At 33.5% G+C, this 20449-nt stretch overlaps 2 protein-coding genes across 2 annotated transcripts; one reads left to right on the plus strand and one right to left on the minus strand.

Annotated features, from left to right (window-relative positions):
• The first annotated feature begins 10516 nt into the window (after positions 1 to 10516).
• LOC141685981 (uncharacterized) lies at positions 10517 to 11059 on the plus strand. Its single transcript, XM_074491050.1, has one exon. The coding sequence runs from the start codon at positions 10517 to 10519 to the stop codon at positions 11057 to 11059; it is 543 nt and encodes a 180-aa protein (XP_074347151.1).
• Positions 11060 to 16986: 5927 nt separating this feature from the next.
• LOC141683637 (acireductone dioxygenase 1-like) lies at positions 16987 to 18914 on the minus strand. The gene is made up of 5 exons (XM_074488373.1): positions 18769 to 18914; positions 18578 to 18665; positions 18400 to 18494; positions 17991 to 18230; positions 16987 to 17290 (listed from the first exon to the last, which is right to left on the minus strand). Exons 1-5 carry the CDS (start codon positions 18778 to 18780, stop codon positions 17156 to 17158), a joined length of 570 nt encoding a protein of 189 aa, XP_074344474.1. The 5' UTR covers positions 18781 to 18914; the 3' UTR covers positions 16987 to 17155.
• Positions 18915 to 20449: the final 1535 nt, after the last annotated feature.

The following is a 20449-nucleotide window of genomic DNA, read 5'->3' on the forward strand; positions in this document are numbered from 1 at the left end:
AGAATAACTCGAGTTACATTCGAGATTTATGATTACAAAGATTGACGACATGCAAGTCGTATTTAAAACCAAAACCAAAACCATTACACTAAGGTCGAAAGGCCATAACCATCCACCATGCTCATACAACATATAAAAGCATGTTAAAACAAATAATCTGATCTTAACATATCATATTATCCATGATCTAATCATAAAAAGAAAATATGACAAAAATCAGAAAAATCAGAATCAAATCAGAAAAACAAGAATCACTGTTTACAGGCAGTAAACAACGTCAAACGCTTTACAGACGAGTCGTTGATAGCTTTAACTATCAGTTTTATTCAGACGCTCGTTTACCTATGAAATAGGGTATTAGTTTGCGTAAATCAGACACCAGGCCCAGATTTCAGCAAATTTGCAGCGGCCAATTCAGAATCCGTATCTAATATGATTCTCATAATTAGAACAAACATAAATCATGTATATATCAGTATATATACATATTACATAATCATCTTATGATTATACAACTCACATGAATATCATATATTCAAAACCATACATATATAAGCATATTATATCAACATCAAATCATGGCGAATCACGTACATGCTAATATATCGAAAACAGTTAAACACATAAACGAATTAAAAACTTTTCGCAAGTAGCTCTAATGCCATCGAAGGGTTTTTAGCACATAAACGCAACGAAAACGTAAATTTAAATCTTAAATAAAAACCAAACCCTCCGCAGGATCCATGCGAAAAATAATATTTAATTCGTAGTTCAGTATGTTTACCTTAAGAAGCTTTACGTTAATGGGAAGATGGAGGACTTTAATGGTGATCCAAAAATGATGAACGAAGATCCTTAGCAGCTGCTCCTCAAGTGTGAAGCACTCCACCGATATCCACCAAGAAAACGATGTAATGAAGGAGGAGGAGATGGAGAGAATTAGGGTTTTGTAAATCTTTTTGGTTGAGGCAAAAACAAGGTTTATAATAGTATATTTATAGGCAAAATTTTCAGCTGAAAATTTTCCCATAAAATATTATTATTATTAACCCTTTATTATTCTCATTAATAATTAAAACACCTTTTAATTATTAATCCTTTTTCTAAACACTTTAGAAATAATTCTCTCTCTTGATTTAATTTCCAAAAATTAAAATTATTTAATAATATTAAGAACCTTTTCTTAATTAATTTATAATCAATTAAATCTCATTTAATCAATTATTAAATTTGCCAATTAATTATTTATTTCATAAATGAATAATTATCAGCCATTATTAATTAATTCATCCACCATTAAATCATTCTCTTTTATGGTGTGACCCTGTAGGTTCAATATTAAGCCGGTAGTAGAAATAAATAATAATAAAACTATTTTATCATTATTTATATAAATTATCTAATTCATTAAATTTGATTAATTAATTAATCATATTTATTCTAGATCGTGAGGGATACTTCTCAGCATATCGCGACTATCCGGATAATACGAATTCACTGCTTAGAATACCAAGAACCTATTCAGTGAGTAGTTACCGTACAATTAATTTCTTCTACCCTGCAATGTCACGATTAAATATAAGGCATGGAACTTGTGTCAAGCCTATCTTATTTAATCACTTGCTTTCTCATTCACTATGCTTAGTTCTATTTAATATAAATTAGAAACTCCTTTCTAATTTCATTCACTCTGGCCAGAGATTCATGAACTAACATAAGTGGATCAGCATTGAACATTCTCTTCCTACACTGGAAGGGGTAGATCCTTTATTGATCATACACTATCTTCGTGTACAAATTCCTATACCCAGTAGAGCCCTTATAATTGTCCCTTGAGACTAAGAACTAAACCAAAGCATAGTTCAGTGTACACAAGATGACTATGATGACCTCAAGTCTAAGGATACTTTTACAACTATCACTATGTGAACAACTGCTGACAGGTGAGTGAACTCCATCAGTTGTTCAGCTGTGTGAGTCATGTTCAGTAAACTTATTCTATAATAAGCACCTACATACTAGCTATAGTGTCACCACACAAATGTCTATGAGAACAGACATCCTTCATAATGAAGCAAACATAGTATGTACCGATCTTTGCGGATTATTAATTACCAGTTAGTAATCCTACGACCAGGAACTATTTAAGTTTAGAGTTATCATCTTTTAGGTCTCATTATTATGATCTCATCACAATCCATAAAAAGTTTTACTCTAAACTGTGGTATATCTTATTTAAACATTTAAATAGATAGAGCCCGCAATAAAAACAAAAATAGTCTTTTATTAATATCAATGAAATCAGAACAGATTACATAAAAGTTATTCCTAAATCATCATACATGATTGGACTTAGGACATATCTCTTTCAGGGTCGTCATCATCAATGATTGATAACTCATTGTCATTCTCAATGGCAAGGCCATAATACCTCTCAGGTTGGCGAGACACTCTCCCTAACCTACGAATGGGCTGTTCCACAGAAGGTTGTTCAGTCTGAACAGGTGTTTCCACTTGATCCGTAGTAGTTTGTGCTTCTTGAACTTCATCAAGTTCAATTTTGCTCCCACTGTTTCCTTCAAGGATAAAATGCTTTTCCAAGAAGGTAGCATGTCTGGAGACAAACACCCGATGATCGGTGTAAAAGTAATACCCTAAATTCTCTTTAGGATATCCCACAAAATTACATTTTATAGATCGAGATTCCAGCTTATCTGGGTCAACTTTCTTGACATAAGCTGGACATCCCCAAATCTTAACGTGTTTAAGACTCGATTTCCTTTCTTTCCATATTTCATATGGAGTTTGAGGAATAGATTTGGAAGGCACCTTATTCAGTAAATATGCTGAGGTTTCCAATGCATAACCCCATAGGAATATTGAAAGATTCGCATAGCTCATCATGGACCGAACCATGTCTAACAAAGTTCGATTTCTCCTTTCAGATACCCCATTCAACTGTGGAGTATATGGAGGAGTCCACTGGGAGACTATACCATTTTCTTTGAGATAAGCTAGAAACTCTCCATTCAAGTATTCACCACCTCGATCTGATCGAAGAGTTATAATACAATGTTTGGTTTGTTTTTCCACTTCATACTTATATTCTTTGAACTTTTCAAAGGCTTCAGACTTGTGTTTCATCAAATACATATATCTAAATCTAGATCGATCATCTATGAAAGCAATGCAGTATGAAAATCCACCCATGGCTTGCATAGACATTGGTCCACATACATCTGTGTGTACCAATCCTAGCATATCTGCAGCCCTCTCTCCATGTCCACTAAATGGAGATTTGGTCATTTTACCCAATAGACAAGACTCGCATGTAGGATACGATTCAAAATCGAAGGGGTCAAGTAACCCTTCGTTATGCAATGTCCGCAGTCTATTTTCACTAATATGACCAAGTCCACAGTGCCACAAGAAAGTGAGATTTTCATCATCCCTTTTTCTTTTATTAGTATGTTCAATTTATAGTAAATTATACTCTACGTCACATACATACAGACCATTGTTTAAAATACCACTTCCATAAAGAACGTTATCTCTAAGAATTGAACATTTATTATTCTGAATAACAAACGAAAATCCAGCCAAGTGTAACATGGAATAGAAATAATATTCCTCACAATCGAGGGAACAAAATAACAATTATTTAGAACAATAGTCTTGCCCGTAGGCATATGTAAATGAAATGATCCTACAGCTTCAGCAGCAACTCTTGCTCCATTTCCCATCCGTAGAATCACCTCATCTTCTTCAAGAGTCCTACTTCTCCTTAGTCCCTGCAACGAATTGCAAATATGAGAATCACAGGCGATATCTAATACCCAAGTAGAAATTTGACTTAGTGACATATTAACTTCGATCATGAACATACCTGAATCAGAAGCGATAGTCTCACTACCCTTCTTCTTCTTCAATTCTGCAAGGTAAACCTTGCAGTTCCTCTTCCAGTGCCCCACCTTGTTACAGTGAAAGCAAACAGCTTTGCTCTTGGGGTCTTCAGCTTTCGGTGGAACCGGCTTTTTCTCACCTACTTTCTTCTTCTTGGAAGGGTTCTTCTTCCTTTTCTTAGGATTGGAACCTTCACCAATTAGAAGAATAGAACTCTTCTTAGGGAGAAAATTCGATTACGCATTCTTCAACATGTTGTGGAATTCAGGCAGGCTGACATCCAGCTTATTCATGTGAAAGTTCACAACAAACTGCGGGAACGAACTCGGAAGTGATTGCAAGACCAAGTCTTGGCTCAGCTCCCCATCCATGGCAAAACCAAGTTGTCCAAGACGTTCAATCAAATTGATCATCTTAAGTACATGGTCATTCACAGATGATCCCTCAGACATCCTACAACCGAACAGCTCCTTCGATATCTCATATAGAGCTGTCTTCCCTGCCACATCATACAACTCTTGTAGATGCATAAGGATAGTGTGAGCATCCATATGCTCATGCTGCTTCTGTGGCTCAATGTTCATGGAAGCTAGCATGATGCATTGAGCAACATTTGCATCATCTATTCACTTACGATACACAACATGTTCATCATTATGTGCATCGCTAGCAGGTTCAGTAGGCTTAGGTGAGTCAAGCACATATTCCAGCTTCTCAACCCTGAGAACAATTCTCAAGTTTCGAATCCAGTCAGCAAAATTAGGACCAGTCAACTTGTGAGCATCTAGTATACTCCGGAGTGATAGTGCAGAAGACATAACGAATATAGTAAATCTGTAAATGATGAACACATAACAACACTTAGAAAATATTCAATTTCATTTCAAGACACTATATGAATCGGGTCTTTATTCATAAGTGGCTCCCACTAGTTTATCTAACTTATACAACCCCTAAGTGAAAATTAAGCATTCGTAATGCTAGTGGGAATAGGGATCCTACATTCCATCACACAACCTCGGCTGTAGCACGAAACGTCATGTGATGTTCAATAGGAAGACAACTCTTGTCAATTACATCTTATGTTATTCCCTAATAAAACTTTAGCCTCTTGAATAATTGAGCCACGGCTGTAGCACGACAAACTCAATATTCTAAGTCAAGTCTAACCCAACATTTCGTACAATTGAATCAGTCTCCAACGACCCACGGCTGTAGCATGTAACGACCTTTAGATTCTAATTTAATGTACACATCTCTATGTAATAGACAAGTATTTCTTATTTCGAAATCAAAGCCCTCGGCTGTAGCACGAAACGACAATGATTTAAAAATAAGAACCACTTTCTACCATGTTGGAAGGCTATGACCGACACAAGCCCGTTGTGTCATTGGCCAGTTACTACTTGATATTATTTAATTTTAGAGGGATTATATTATGTTATAATCATAATCATAGTATAAAGATATTCTTCCTTTTAAATTAAATATTTCAAATCAATAATCGATAATCAGATGATTCCCAGATCGGGGGGAGCATTGTCAAGAGGCGTCACTTAATACCCCTTTCTTACAGATAGAAATCTGCTTTTGACAGAATCATCCTTTCTCTCAATATTGAATTTTTTTATTTAATTACGTGTTTCATAAACACAAGAATCTCATGATTGTATTCATAATATTATTGTTAAGGTAAGAAACGATTTCTATTCTAGATTTTCTAGAGCACGCCTTATATTGATTTAAGTTCACCTAAATCTATCATCGCATGGTAAACATAGGCATATATCTCATATATAAAATTAAATAAACAAGTAAATGTAAAGTGCAATAAAGTAAATGTGTTTGGTTATGGCCCCATCCTATGTGATCTTTATCAAGCTCATGATAAAGATCAATGTCAATCTAATATGGTGATGGAAATAAATACAACTATTTATTACATAAGTCTTCTTCTTTGTTTAGACTTCTTGTATGCCTCGTCTTCTTCTTTGTATCACCTCCATTGAGTCTTCAATTACATTACATAGATTGAAAGTAAAACTAATCTAATGAACTTACAAGAATAACTCGAGTTACATTCGAGATTTATGATTACAAAGATTAACGACATGCAAGTCGTATTTAAAACCAAAACCAAAACCAAAACCATTACACTAAGGTCGAAAGGCCATAACCATCCACCATGCTCATACAACACATAAAAGCATGTTAAAACACATAATCTGATCTTAACATATCATATTATCCATGATCTAATCATAAAAAAAATATGACAAAAATCAGAAAAATCAGAATCAAATCAGAAAAACAAGAATCACTGTTTACGGGCAGTAAACGACGTCAAACGCCTTACAGACGAGTCGTTGATAGCTTTAACTATCAGTTTTGTTCAGACGCTCGTTTATCTATGGAATAGGGTATTCGTTTGCGTAAATCGGACACCAAACCCAGATTTCAGCAAATCTGCAGCACCCAATTCAGAATCCGTACCTAATATGGTTCTCATAATTAGAACAAACATAAATCAGGTATATATCAGTATATATACAGATTACATAATCATCTTATGATTATACATCTCACATCAATATCATATATTCAAAACCATACATATATAAGCATATTATATCAACATCAAATCATGGCGAATCACGTACATGCTCATATATCGAAAACAGTTAAACACATAAACGAATTGAAAACTTTTCGCAAGTAGCTCTGATGCCATTGAAGGGTTTTTAGCACATAAACGCAACGAAAACGTAAATTTAAATCTTAAAAAAAATCGAAACCCTCCGCAAGATCCATGCGAAAAATAATATTTAATTCGTAGTTAAGTATGTTTACCTTAAGAAGCTTTACGTTAATGGAAAGATGGAGGTCTTTAATAGCGATCCAAGAACGATGAACGAAAATCCCTAGCAGCTGCTCCTCAAGTGTGAATCACTCCATCGGTATCCACCAAGAGTACAATGTGATGGAGGAGGAAGAGGTTGAGAGAATTAGTTGTCTCCCTCTTGTTCTACTTTAGAATTAGGGTTAATTATTTTAGTTGAGGCAAATAGGATTTATAATAGTATATTTATAGGCAAAATTTTCAGCTGAAAATTTTCCATAAAAATATTATTATTATTAACCCTTTAATTGATTATTCTTATTAACCAATTAACTAATAATTAAAACACATTTTAATCATTAATCCCTTTTCTAAACACTTTAGAAAAATAATTCTCTCACTTGATTTAATTTCCAAAATTAAATTCTTAATTAATAATATTAAGAATTAATTAAATCTCATTTAATCAATTATTAAATCTGCTAATTAATTATGTATTTCACAAATAAATAATTACCAGCCATTATTAATTAATTCCTCTACCATTAAATCATTCGGTTCAATATTAAGCCGGTAGTAGAAATAAATAATAATAAAACTATTTTATCATTATTTATATAAATTCTCTAATTTATTAAATATGATTAATTAATAAATTAATCATATTTATTCTATATCGTGAGGGATACTTCTCAGCATATCGCGACTATCCGGATAATACAAATTCACTGCTTAGAATACCAAGAACCTATTCAGTGAGTAGTTACCGTACAATCAATTCCTTCTACCCTGCAATATCACGATTAAATACAAGGCATTGAACTTGTGTCAAGCCTATCTTATTTAATAATTTGCTTTCCCATTCACTATGCTTAGTTCTATTTAATGTAAATTAGAAATTCCTTTCTAATTTCATTCACTCTAGCCGGAGATTCCTGAACTAGCATAAGTGGATCAACATTGAACATTCTCTTCCTTCACTGGAAGGGGTAGATCCTTTATTGATCATACACTATCTTCGTGTACAAATTCCTATACCCAGTAGAGCCCTTATAATTGTCCCTGGAGACTAAGAACTAAACCAAAGCATAGTTCAGTGTACACAAGATGACTATGATGACCTCAAGTCTAAGGATACTTGTACAACTATCACTATGTGAATAACCGCTGACACGTGAGTGAACTCCATCAGTTGTTCAACTGTGTGAGTCATGTTCAGTAAACTTATTCTATAATAAGCACCTACATACTAGCTATAGTGTCACCACACAAATGTCTATGAGAACAGACATCCTTCATAATGAAGCAAGCGTAGCATGTACCGATCTTTGCGGATTACTAATTACCAGTTAGTAATCCTACGACCAGGAAATATTTAAGTTTAGAGTTATCATCTTTTAGGTCTCATTATTATGATCTCATCATAATCCATAAAAAGCTTTACTCTAAACTATGGTATATCTTATTTAAATACTTAAATAGATAAAGCCCGCAATAAAACCAAAACAAGTCTTTTATCAATATCAATGAAATCAAAATAGATTACAAAAAAGTTATTCCTAAATCATCATACATGATTGGACTTAGGACACATCTCTTTCAGAAATTATGAATATGCATTTAATGCTCTTGTTCTTCACCTTGCCTATAAATAGATAGCTTTGCAGAATGAAAAAACTTGTACCGAGCTTCCTTTATGTGCTCATATTTCCCACTCCTCTTACTCTTGAATTTAGTAGCTCTTTTATAGTTACTATTATTACTAGTGTGTTACAACACGTTATCAGCATGAAACCCTGCCAAAACTGAGAAGGTCTAATTTTAATTTAAATATACATATATATGAGTAGACGTGGTTACACCCTCTACATATAATTTAAATATATATATATATATATATATGATCGGAGTAGACGTGGTTACACCCTCTACTAATAAATAATATATATATAGCCGGAGCACCTCCTATTAAAATTATTTTACGGTACCATTTAATTTTGGGTAATACCGAAGTATAGTGGGAACCTTAATTTATAAATTGCATATTATCGGATAATAACTTTTTACCCCTAACTAACTTATTCAGGATTGTCCACTTTAATTTATTATTGGTCGGAGATAACCTGCATACGCAGACGTTTGTATGGCGGGTGAAAATTTATTTGTCATTTTATATATAGACCTGTTTATAATATTAATGATAATAATGATATATACATTGATTATTGTGTACTTATTAACGCACCCGATTAACTAGGATTTTATGTAATATTTACGCCGATGAATTAAAATTTAATAATTTTCTTGTTAATTCAGATTTAGTATGACAAATTGTTAGGAATATGTTTTGAACTTGATGATAAATTAAACAAAACACCTTAGTAGATTTAACTTAGTGAATTTTGTAGCACTCGACGGATGATCAAATATAGTCCCGGCGGATGATTTATTATAGTCCCGATGGATGACGATTTGACATCCACCGGGTGAGTAGCTTATGTAAAAATAAGATATGTAGCACATTTCTGCAAACAACTTTGTGTAGATTTTGTAGGAGCATATGAGTCATGTTGACTACTAGTGGTCTAGTGGATATGTAGAATAGGTTGATTAACTGTAAATATAAGATGTCTTGTAATTCTGTATAAGTGAAATGGAGTCAAGTGACAAATAGCTGCCCGACGGATACCCGACGGATGATCAACAAAGCTACCCGACGGATGACAAGCATGTACCCGACGGATGATCAAATTCAAATATCCGTTGACAGTGACAACACAGTGACATGCGTTGGGTGTTTGAAAAAGGAATGTGGTAGCCTGTTAAGCAGGAATTTGAGAACAAAGAAGCATTACCATTTCCATGCAATTGTGAAGATATTCAAATATGCTGGAATAAAGTAGTGAAGTAGCATGGAGTTAGACTAGATATGTTTTGTTTTATTATCTTATCTTATTATCATGTAAACTTGGTGATATATAAACCAAGTGTAGCTAGTAGAACATTTAACTAAGCAAACACATTTTAAAAGAGAGATAGAAAAAGCTGTACTTGTCAAGAATTTCTCTGTAGTTTGTTTGTTCTACTTGTAAGCAGCTGTGAGCTATTCAAGCTTCACAGAGTTCTCATTCGATATATATATATATATATATATATATATATATATATATATATATATTGGATACTTTCAAATCCACCAGAAAGTTTTAAAAGCTAGTATTTTTATTACTTTGTGTTTTGATTCATATAACTCTTTTATTCCGCACTCTGCAAATCAAACACTCATATATTTACCGAGTTAGAGTTATAAAATCTTGAAAAAGTAGTCAGAATTACATTCAACCCCCCTTCTGTAATTCTTGTTGTATTGTTAGGAAATAACACAAATATTACAAGCTTGTCGTTCGTTGCCTTGGACATTTCTAGCGATAATTATTTATCATGGGTACAAGATGTAAAGTTGCACTTGGGTTCAAAGAAATTAAGCGATACAATAAAGGCAGAAAATAAATCCACGGCCGAAGAAAACTTTACCTCTATAATTTTTCTCCGACACCACATGCATGAAGATTTAAAATCTAAGTACTTGGAAGTCGAGGATCCCTTTATTAGGCTAATTTAAGACTTCAAAAATTTAAGAGTGTCCGAGCATATAGCTCTGCTTTGTTCAAAATAAGTTTTAGGCTTATTATTTGTGGTGAGAAAGTTACGAAAAAAATAAAAATCGATAAAATACTATCAACTTTTTACCCCGACAATATCAACTTAGCAGAGATGTACAGGGAGCGCAAATTTACTATGTTCAGGGAACTTCTATCAACTCTTTTCGTTGCTGAACAGAATCGTGAATTGGTGATTAAAAATCATCAATCCCGTCCAACAGGATTTGCCCCATTACCTGATGTAAATAACATGTCATTCCAGAAGAATGTACGTGAAAAAGGGTATAGAGGTGGACGAGGCCAAGGGCGGTACCGTGGACGAGATCGGAGCCACGGGCATTTTCGTCCATATAACAACTCTGGTCACCGGAAGTGGCAATCTGAATCACATAGTAAAAGAAAGGCACCACGAGGAGGAAAAACTGAAAATGTTTGTTATAGGTGCGACATGGATGGGCACTGGACACGTAATTGTCATGCCCCGGATTATCTTGTTAAGCTATACCAATCTTCTCAAAAATTAAAAGAGAAAATGGTAGAAAAAAATTTCACCAACAATAACATAGACGATTTCCCGAGAATCACAACTGGAGGAATAAGCATTAATGGTCCGAATGAACCTAGTGAAACTCCCATATGGGAGGCTGAAGATTAGTTTCATATAATTACTATAGTAGTGTGTATTGTGTGCTTCATTTTGTTTAAACTATGTAGTGTTTTATGCTCTTATCAAATAAATTATGTTTCTTAATTATATACAGAGTGGATTCTGAAGATATATGCATTTCTGATTGTGGTACAACTCATACGATTCTACAGAACAGAAAATATTTTACCCAAATAACCAAAACTGAAGCTCAAGTCGGAACAATTTTCGGGGTATCTAATATAATCGAAGGTTTTGGAAAAGCTAGTTTCGTCCTACCTAATGGTACCCACATACACATTCCAAATGCATTATATTCTAGTAAGTCTACTAGAAATCTTCTTAGTTTTAAAGATATCCAACTCAACAATTTTCACATCGAAACTACTTCTAAGGCTGATAGATAATATCTTTTTATTACTTCACCTAATCCTAGCAACAAGAAAATCTTAAAAAAAATTCACTCACTTTCCTCATGATTATATATGATGAAAATTAGAACTATTGAGTCACACAATGTCATTGCTTCCAAACTCATAGATCCAAAATCTTTTACACTTTGGAATGAAAAATTAGGTCATCCTGGTGTCTCTATGATGCGTCGTATTATAGAGAATTCTACTGGTCATCCTCTTAAAGATTTTTAAGTTCTTTCCAACAATGACCTTCCATGTTCAACATGTTCTTCAGGAAAATTGATTACTCGACCATCCCCTACTAAAGTTCAACTTGAAAGCCCAAATTTTCTAGAAAGGATCCAAGGCGACATATGTGGACCTATACACCCATCATGTGGCACATTTAGGTACTTCATGGTATTAATCCATGCCTTGACTAGATGGTCTCATGTTTGTCTTCTCTCAACTCGTAATGATGCTTTTGCAAAATTACTTGCCCAAATAATCAAATTACGAGCTCAATTCCCAGATCATTGCATTAAGTCAATTCGTTTAGATCTGTCAAAAAAAAGTCAATTCGTTTAGATAATGCCGGCGAATTCACATCTGCAAATTTTGTCGACTATTGCATGTCTGTGGGAATCTCAGTTGAACACCCAGTTCCTCATGTACATACACAAAATGGGTTAGCCGAGTCCTTTATCAAAAGATTCCAACTTATTGCAAGACCGCTGTTGTTGAAAGAAAAATTACCTACATCTATTTGGGATCACGCAATACTTCATGCTGCTAATATTATTAGGATACCAACTTCCTACAACCAACATTCTCCGCTACAACTAATACTTGGTCAAGTTCCTAATATTTTTGACTTCAAAATTTTCGGAAGTGCTGTATATGTACCGATTGCTCCACCACAAAGATCGAAGATGGGAGCTCAAAGAAGAATATGTATCTATGTTGGTTTTGATTCCACATCTATAATTAGATATCTGGAGCCTCTAACCGAAGACTTATTTACTGCAAGATATGCAGATTGTCATTTTGACGAGTTTATGTTTCCTCCCTTAGGGGGAGATAAACATTCAAATAAAGTTAATCCTGACATAACAGGAATGCATCAGGATTATATTTTCTAGATCCACGTACCGGTCAATGCGAACTTGAAGTTAAAATAATTATTCATATACAAAATATCGCAAACCAAATGCCTGATGCATTTAACGATTTTAGAAATATAACTAAATCTCATATACATGCAGTAAATACTCCATCTAGAATAGATAAACCAATTCAAAAATCAGATACAAAAGAATTGGTTACAGAATCAAATCCACGCCTGAAACGTGGTAGACTGGTCGGTGCAAAAGATGTTGCACCACGAAAAAGAAAAATAAAGAAAATTTCCCCTGAAGTGGCACATGCTCCAAAAGAAGCAAATACCCCTGAAGTGGTATTATCTCCTAAAGATATTCTAGTCCCCGAAGATACGGGATTAAACAATCATGAAATTTCAATAAATTATTTGCATGATATGAAATTATGGGATCGAAGTAAAGCCATACTGCATGTTTGGGTACTGCATTTTCACCTTAAATGGGCTAAATGCCCAACTTACATTCTGAGGGTGCGTTTGGAAAAAGAAGGCGAACGTGATTATTTCAGTAATTTGGCTTTATAAGTGAAACTTAGGTTTCTTGACTTTCTCATTCTCATTTTCCACTTTCTTGGTTTTTATTATGCGGTCTGTTATTTACATTTGCTTCTCTAATCTCTCTCTACCTCACTTTACTTTAATTTATTTATATTACTTTTCTTATTTATATTTCAATTTTTTATTTTATGTTTTTATTTAAATTATTATATTAGTTTTCATTACTTTTTCAAAAATTATTTAAATAATGATAGGTTATTATCTTTTAATTTAAATTTTGTTTCAACTTGTCCCAATCTAATCTTTTTAGCTTGAACGAATAACAAATGTGACACTCAGACCCAATTCTGAATCTTTCGAAAATCGGGTCAAATCCCGATTTCAAAATAAGTCAAAGTCTACCTATCATGATGCAGCCAACCAACTTAGGTAAACAATAAGTTGACCACATGTACCCAAAATATTATGATTTATTGACGCATGTAGTGTCCTAAATCTTATTGATATGGAATTGGGATGTTACACCATATAATATTTTACTTTAATCCGGGATCAATATTATACTGATCAAACTAAATCCAACTAATTATAATTAGGTTTGTTTTTTAGTCAGATCAATAATATAATTTTATGTTAGCCGACAATAATGTCTATTGTATAGTTTTATCTCGACGTAATTATCCTTGTTTTTAAGTTTTCTCATTTTATTTTATATCCAGGTATCAAAATTAATAATTCATATAATTTGTAATTTATATTTTATTTTTTAAAAAAATATTATACTTATAAGTTATAATTTACCAAACACGTCAACAACTTATAAGTAACTTATACGTAAAATTATCCAAACACTTAAATAACTTATAAGTTACGATGTTCATATCACTTATATGACACTTTTCAACTTTAAGTCATAAGTCATAAGTTTTAAGAAACCCCTAACGAGCCCATAATCGATGATGTATTTGTGTATTCTACGGCATTAGATGGCGACATAAATTGTGATCCTGAACCACAAAGTTTAGATGAATGTCGTCGAAGAAAATACTGGCCAAAATGGAAAGACGCAATCCAAAAAGAATTAAATTCATTACGGAAAAGAGAAGTATTTGGACCTGTTGTCCAAACACCAATTGGTGTGAACCCTGTTGGGAATAAATGAGTATTCATAAACGAAATGAAAAGAATGAAATTATGAGATATAAAGCCCGACTTGTAGCACATGGATTTTCGTAAAGGCCTGACATTGATTATCAAGAGACATACTCGCCAGTAATGGATAGAATTACCTTTCGTTTTATATTAGGTATGTCATCTAAAGCAAATTTATAAACACGTCTTATGGACGTCGTTACGGCATACCTATATGGTTCACTTGATAGTGAAATTTTTATGAAAATCCCAGAAGGGTTAAAAATGGATGAGTTCAAGAAACCTCGTCATATATACTCCATTAAACTTCAACGATCATTGTATGGCTGAAACAATCTGGTCGTATGTGGTATAACAGACATAGTCGTTATTTACAAAAAATGGGTATATTAGTAACCAAATTTCTTCATGTGTTTTTATCAAAAAATCACAATATGGTTTTGTGATTATTGCTGTATATGTGGATGATTTAAATCTTGTAGGAACAACTACGGAGGTCAATGAAATGAAAGACAGAATTTGAAATGAAAGATCTTGGAAGGACAAAATATTGTCTTGGGATACAAGTCGAGCATTTTCAACGGGAATTTTTCTCCACCAATATACATATACAGAAAAGGTTTTAAACAGATTTTACATGGATAATTTTATCCATTGACTACTCAAATGGTAGTTAGATCTTTATAACCTGATAAAGATCCATTTCAACCACGAGAAGATGATGAAGATGTTCTTGGTCCTGAAATCCCATATCTAGGTGCAATTGGTGCACTAATGTATCTTGTAAATAATACAAGGCCATATATTGTATTTGCTAAGAATTTATTGGCTAGATTTAGCGTTGCTTCGATGGACAGACATTGGAATGAGATCAAATATATATTCCGTTATCTTCGTGGAACAATAGACTTTGGATTATTCTTCCCGAAAAACTCGACATCTCAATTGATTGGATATGCAGACGCTGGATATTTGTCAGATCCTCATTTTGGCAAATCACAAACTGGATATGTATTTATATATTACGGTGTAGCCATTTCCTGGAAGTCCACGAAGCAAACTACAGTGGCAACCTCAACAAATCATTCAGAACTTATTGCAATTCATGAAACCAGTAGAGAATGTGTTTGGTTGCGGTCTATCATCAAGAATATTCAAGAATCACGTGGATTACCGGACATCACAAGAAGTCCTACTGTCATATTTGAGGACAACACCGCATGCATTGATCAACTCAAGGAAGGGTATATCAAAGGAGACAGGACGAAACACATTTCACCAAAATTCTTCTACACTCGTGAGCTTCAAAAGAATTATGAAATTGATTTACAACAAATTCGGTCATGTGACAACCTTTCTGATTTATTCACGAAATCATTACTGAATTCAACATTTGGGAAGTTACGACATAACATTGGAATGCGTCGACTCAAGGATTTGTTACAACAAAATTCAGAGAATGATTAGTTTTTTTAAGGGGAGATTGTACTCTTTTTGCTTCGTCAAAGTTTTTATTTCACCGGGTTTTTCTTTAATAAGGTTTTAACGAGGCAATCTATGATCCATGTTAAATGACAATCAAAGGGGAGTGTTATAATTGATTGTAATTTATAAGTCAATGGTAAAATAGTAAACCTAGTCTTAGGAGTAGAAATTATGAAAATGCATTTAATACTCTTGTTCTTCACCTTGCCTATAAATAGATGGCTTTGCAGAATGAAAAAACTTGTACTGAGCTTCCTTTCTCTGCTCATATTTCCCTCTTCTCTTGCTCTTGAATTTAGTGGCTCTTTTATAGTTACTGCTATTACTAGTGTATTACAACATTATTATTACTAGTTGGTAACCCGTGCGAAGCACGGGCCCAAAATTTAAAATAATAGTATCACATTATTATTTGCATAAAACTGAAATTCATAATCCGTGCAAAATACAGATCTAAATATAATAGATAAAATGTTGTTAAAATATGTTGTTAAAAAAATCGAAGTTAAGTGTAATTCTAAAATTTCACCGTATAGTTCTAGTTATGCATGCACCAAATTATTTACTTATACAAATCTCACATGTTAACTTACTAATACGATTATTATTTTAAAGTAAACTGACGCTTGGATGTTCAACAACAAATAAAAATTGAAGGAAAATAAAATTTAAAGAGAGTAAAAGTTAATTTTTTTCAGTTGATATTTTATTACATAAAATTTTAAAAATAGTTGTATAATTTTTTAGTTAGTACCAAGATTTGGTACCTAAACATAGTTTCACTTATTAGTATAGATAGTTGATAGTTGATAGTTGATAACCTGAAACATGGGCCCGAGACGAAAAATATTGAATTAATATTTGTAGAGAATTATTCATAATCTGTGTGAAACACGAATTAAAATTAATATAATAATATCAAATATTAAATATGGTACTTGTAAAAAGAGTTATGTGGTTAAAAATAATCGAATCGGTTATAAAATTTTCCATTATAATTTTAGTTTTGCATTGTTTTACTTGATATAGAAATCTAACATAGTAGTTTTATTTTTGTGAAACGAATTGTATCTCTATCCTACGAACCAAATATCAGTTTTTTAGATAATTTAATGTTAATTAATATTATTTGATAATTATCTTATAATTAGGTTTTTCAATATAGTTCATTTATTATTACCTAAGAGAGACTGAGACTTGCAAAGCCAATTTGATACATGCCAAAAGTATCAAGTTTAAGCACTCCATTGAGATTTCAGATATGTAACTTTAAGTCTTATTATAGGTGTAAACAAATTACATAGAGATAGTGTTTGCTCGCAGTGAGCATATTTGTGTAATAATGATACAGTAATTATGGTAAATATGATAGTAGTATATTGGCACATCAGATACCGATCGACTACTTGTTTTACTTCAGTGAGCTTCAAGAGGGGTTCCAACTCGAACCTTCTCAGCAAAAATTTTAATGTACTCCCTCCTAGAAGGATGATTATCTTGTGGCCGATTATGTGCAGTCCATACAGGTTCTCCCAGAAATAACCTCATAAGCTGCATTACCCAATTAAACCCAAGAGCTTAGCATGATCTTCATTTAATATTAACACAGCACAACTAGATGATATTTGTAATTATTAACAATAAAATCTTTGTAGGGCCTTGTTAGGGGGCGTTTGGATCGGTGATGAGAATGAGATTCGGGAATGGAAATGGAGATTAACGGGAATGGGTATGAAATAATATCCCAAGGGGTAAAGAGGGTTTGATTTAACCATTTAATGGGAATGAGGTTCCCATTCCCAACCATCAATTTGTCAATACAATACTATAATGGGATTGAGGTTCCGATTCCCGTTAACCGACCTCCTTAACACCGAAACAAACACCCCTTTGTTCTTTACGCCTTGACAAGTTACTGAACAACAACAGAGTTAAGGAGAATCTGGAAATTTATAGCAACTTTTAGAATTGAACTGCAAATAAATAGGTTTGCCCATAGAATGAAAATTGAAATCAAGCTTATATTGCAACGGAAAAACACAAGATGTTAAGAACATATATAATATCTTCTATGAACATTATGAAAATTATTTGACATAAATGGAGTCAAGACTAGACAGGAGAACCCTATAGAACCACTGTCTTTATATTGTCATGCACTCATGCTGATCAATTGCAAGACAGAGAACCCTCAACTGATATTGCAACAGTTAACAAATAGTTCAACCAGGTCCAAGAGTAATAAGGTTACCTTAACATAATCAGTGGTGTCTAGAGTAAAGCGGTGGTAAATGCCAGCAGGAAGGATAATGAGATCACCCGGCTTTATCCAAATTCGAATCCATCGGTCATCCTTGTCCCGCACATCAAAGTAACCACTCCCTTCCAAACAATAACGTATCTCTTCATCACCATGGATATGCTCTGTGTAAAAATTCCTCAGCTTCTGCTCGTAATTTTCCACTTTCGCAGGGCACAAATCCAGCAAATCCTGTACATACATCAATCTCCAACTTCTCAAAAACATCTCAGCAACTTTGTTTTAGCTCACATTTCATACTCTTGAATCAATGCATATTAATTGTGTACAGACTTGCAGTCACAGTTAACAAGTACATTCCAGAAGCTTATAATTTCTTCACACGCACAAAATTACCTACCATGTAATTGTATCCCCTTTCTTGTCTAATTTTCTGCAGTTGTTCATCGTTTTCGTAATTTTTTGGGTTCAAATGCCAATGAAGAACGCCAATATCTGTATCAAGTTGTGTTAGCTTATATGTGTAACTTGAAAGGTTATATTTGTATAGGAAAAACTGTAACTTTAACAGAGAAAACCTGCTAAATGATCAGGAGAAACAAACTCTTTAGGGCTGCGATGGTGAGGAAGCCTTTGATCCTCCTCATTTTCTTCCATAAACCATGCCTGCACAAATACACACACACACACGTGCACATGATAGCGAAACAGATATCAATATTAAGTAAACAGGAATGCCAAAGTAAAAGGAGGATTTTAAACTTTAAACCTCAATCGCCATAGCTGGTTTTCTGCTGAGCTTCTCTGATGAAATTGGTGTGTGAAAATGCTAGGCAAGAGATTATATAAGAAATGGAATTAGTGAAGGAGTGGCTGAAGTGTGTTTGGAAATTTGAAAAGAGCACCTTCTAGGTTCTTCTTCCATTGTCTGTTTCTTAGATTTTTATCTAATAATAAGTGGTGTCAAATTTTCTTGCGAAGTGTCATATAAAGACACATCATGTTTACAAGCTACAAGTATATACAACAATTCTACACCTTTCCATTAGAATTAGAATTAAATTAACTTCGGAACACTAAACTGTATTTTCCTTTCATGTATTGCATAATTGTAAATGTTTCTTTACATGTCACTATAATAACTTTGTAATACAAATCATCAAACTTGGATTTTTGATTCATGTACTACTCTGGTCTCTCTCCCACGACATATTAATCTCCCAGCTGAACTGCAAACAAGTCGAGCAATCAAGAACTTTAGCAGAAGAGGGTTGCAATTACAAAAGTCCTGACAGACAGGGATTCAGTTCTACATATTGAATGAAGTGACTTGTGAGTTATGACACTTGTTTTACACCTACACCCTCACATCAGCTTTGTTATCCGATACTTATAATTTTTTACAGATTGAACTATTGACTGATATACATCCTTATGTTATGCTTACTTCATTGACAGCTGGATGCCAGCTAGCTAGTTTGTTAGGAGTTAGTTTCTTCTTTTATTTTGATATATAAGAGAATGAACAGCTTGTATGTTTTTAACTTTTACTGAAGTTTTATTTCTCATTTTATAACACATAGATGAAACTTTATCTTCTTCCTTGAGCTAGATCCACCATTAACGTGGTGGTTCCACATGGTATCAGAGCGAAATCTAGCTCATTCTCTGCCTTAATCTTCATTTCATCTTCGTCTTCATTCTTCAATTCTTTTCTACTCAATTTCTGCAACTTTTCGCTTAATCTTCTTAGATATGGCTCAAACGAGTAGAACGATTCAAGATCATGATCAAACTCAACAAACACCTGCTAATTCTGCTATCAATTACAATGATCCGTACTTTCTTTCCACAGGAGACAATTCTAATTCACAGCTAGGTCAGATAATCTTCAACGACAACAATTACTTCAACTGGAGCAGGAGTGTACAGCTTGCGCTTGGTGCGAAGAACAAGATCGGTTTTATTGATGAATCGTTAACTCGTCCTGCTGATGATTCTCAGGATCTGCAGAAATGGATCAGAAATGATTATATGGTGACTGGATGGATACTTTACACTATTGATAAGCAGATTGTAGAAAGTTTCATATTTACTCCTTGAGCAAGGAGTCTTTGGATTGAGATTCAAGAGAGGTATGGACATTCTACTGCACCACAGCTTTATGAATTTCATAAACGATTGATGTCAATTGAACAAAATGATGATTTGATTGCTGAGTATTATGCAAAATTGAAAAAAAGTTTGGGATCAATTACAAATGTTAGATCCTTATCCTGATTGTTCTTGTGGTGCAATCCTAAAGTGTTCGTGTGGTTTGATGAAAAAATTGTTTGATGCTGATCAATTGAAAAAGCTTATTCAACTCATCTCTGGATTAAACAAGGTTTATGATCAAGCAAAGATGAATATTCTTAGTATGGATCCAATACTTTCAGTTAACAAGGCCC

Source organism: Apium graveolens, chromosome 9, assembly GCF_009905375.1.
Source record: "Apium graveolens cultivar Ventura chromosome 9, ASM990537v1, whole genome shotgun sequence".
Taxonomy (NCBI): Eukaryota; Viridiplantae; Streptophyta; class Magnoliopsida; order Apiales; family Apiaceae; genus Apium; species Apium graveolens.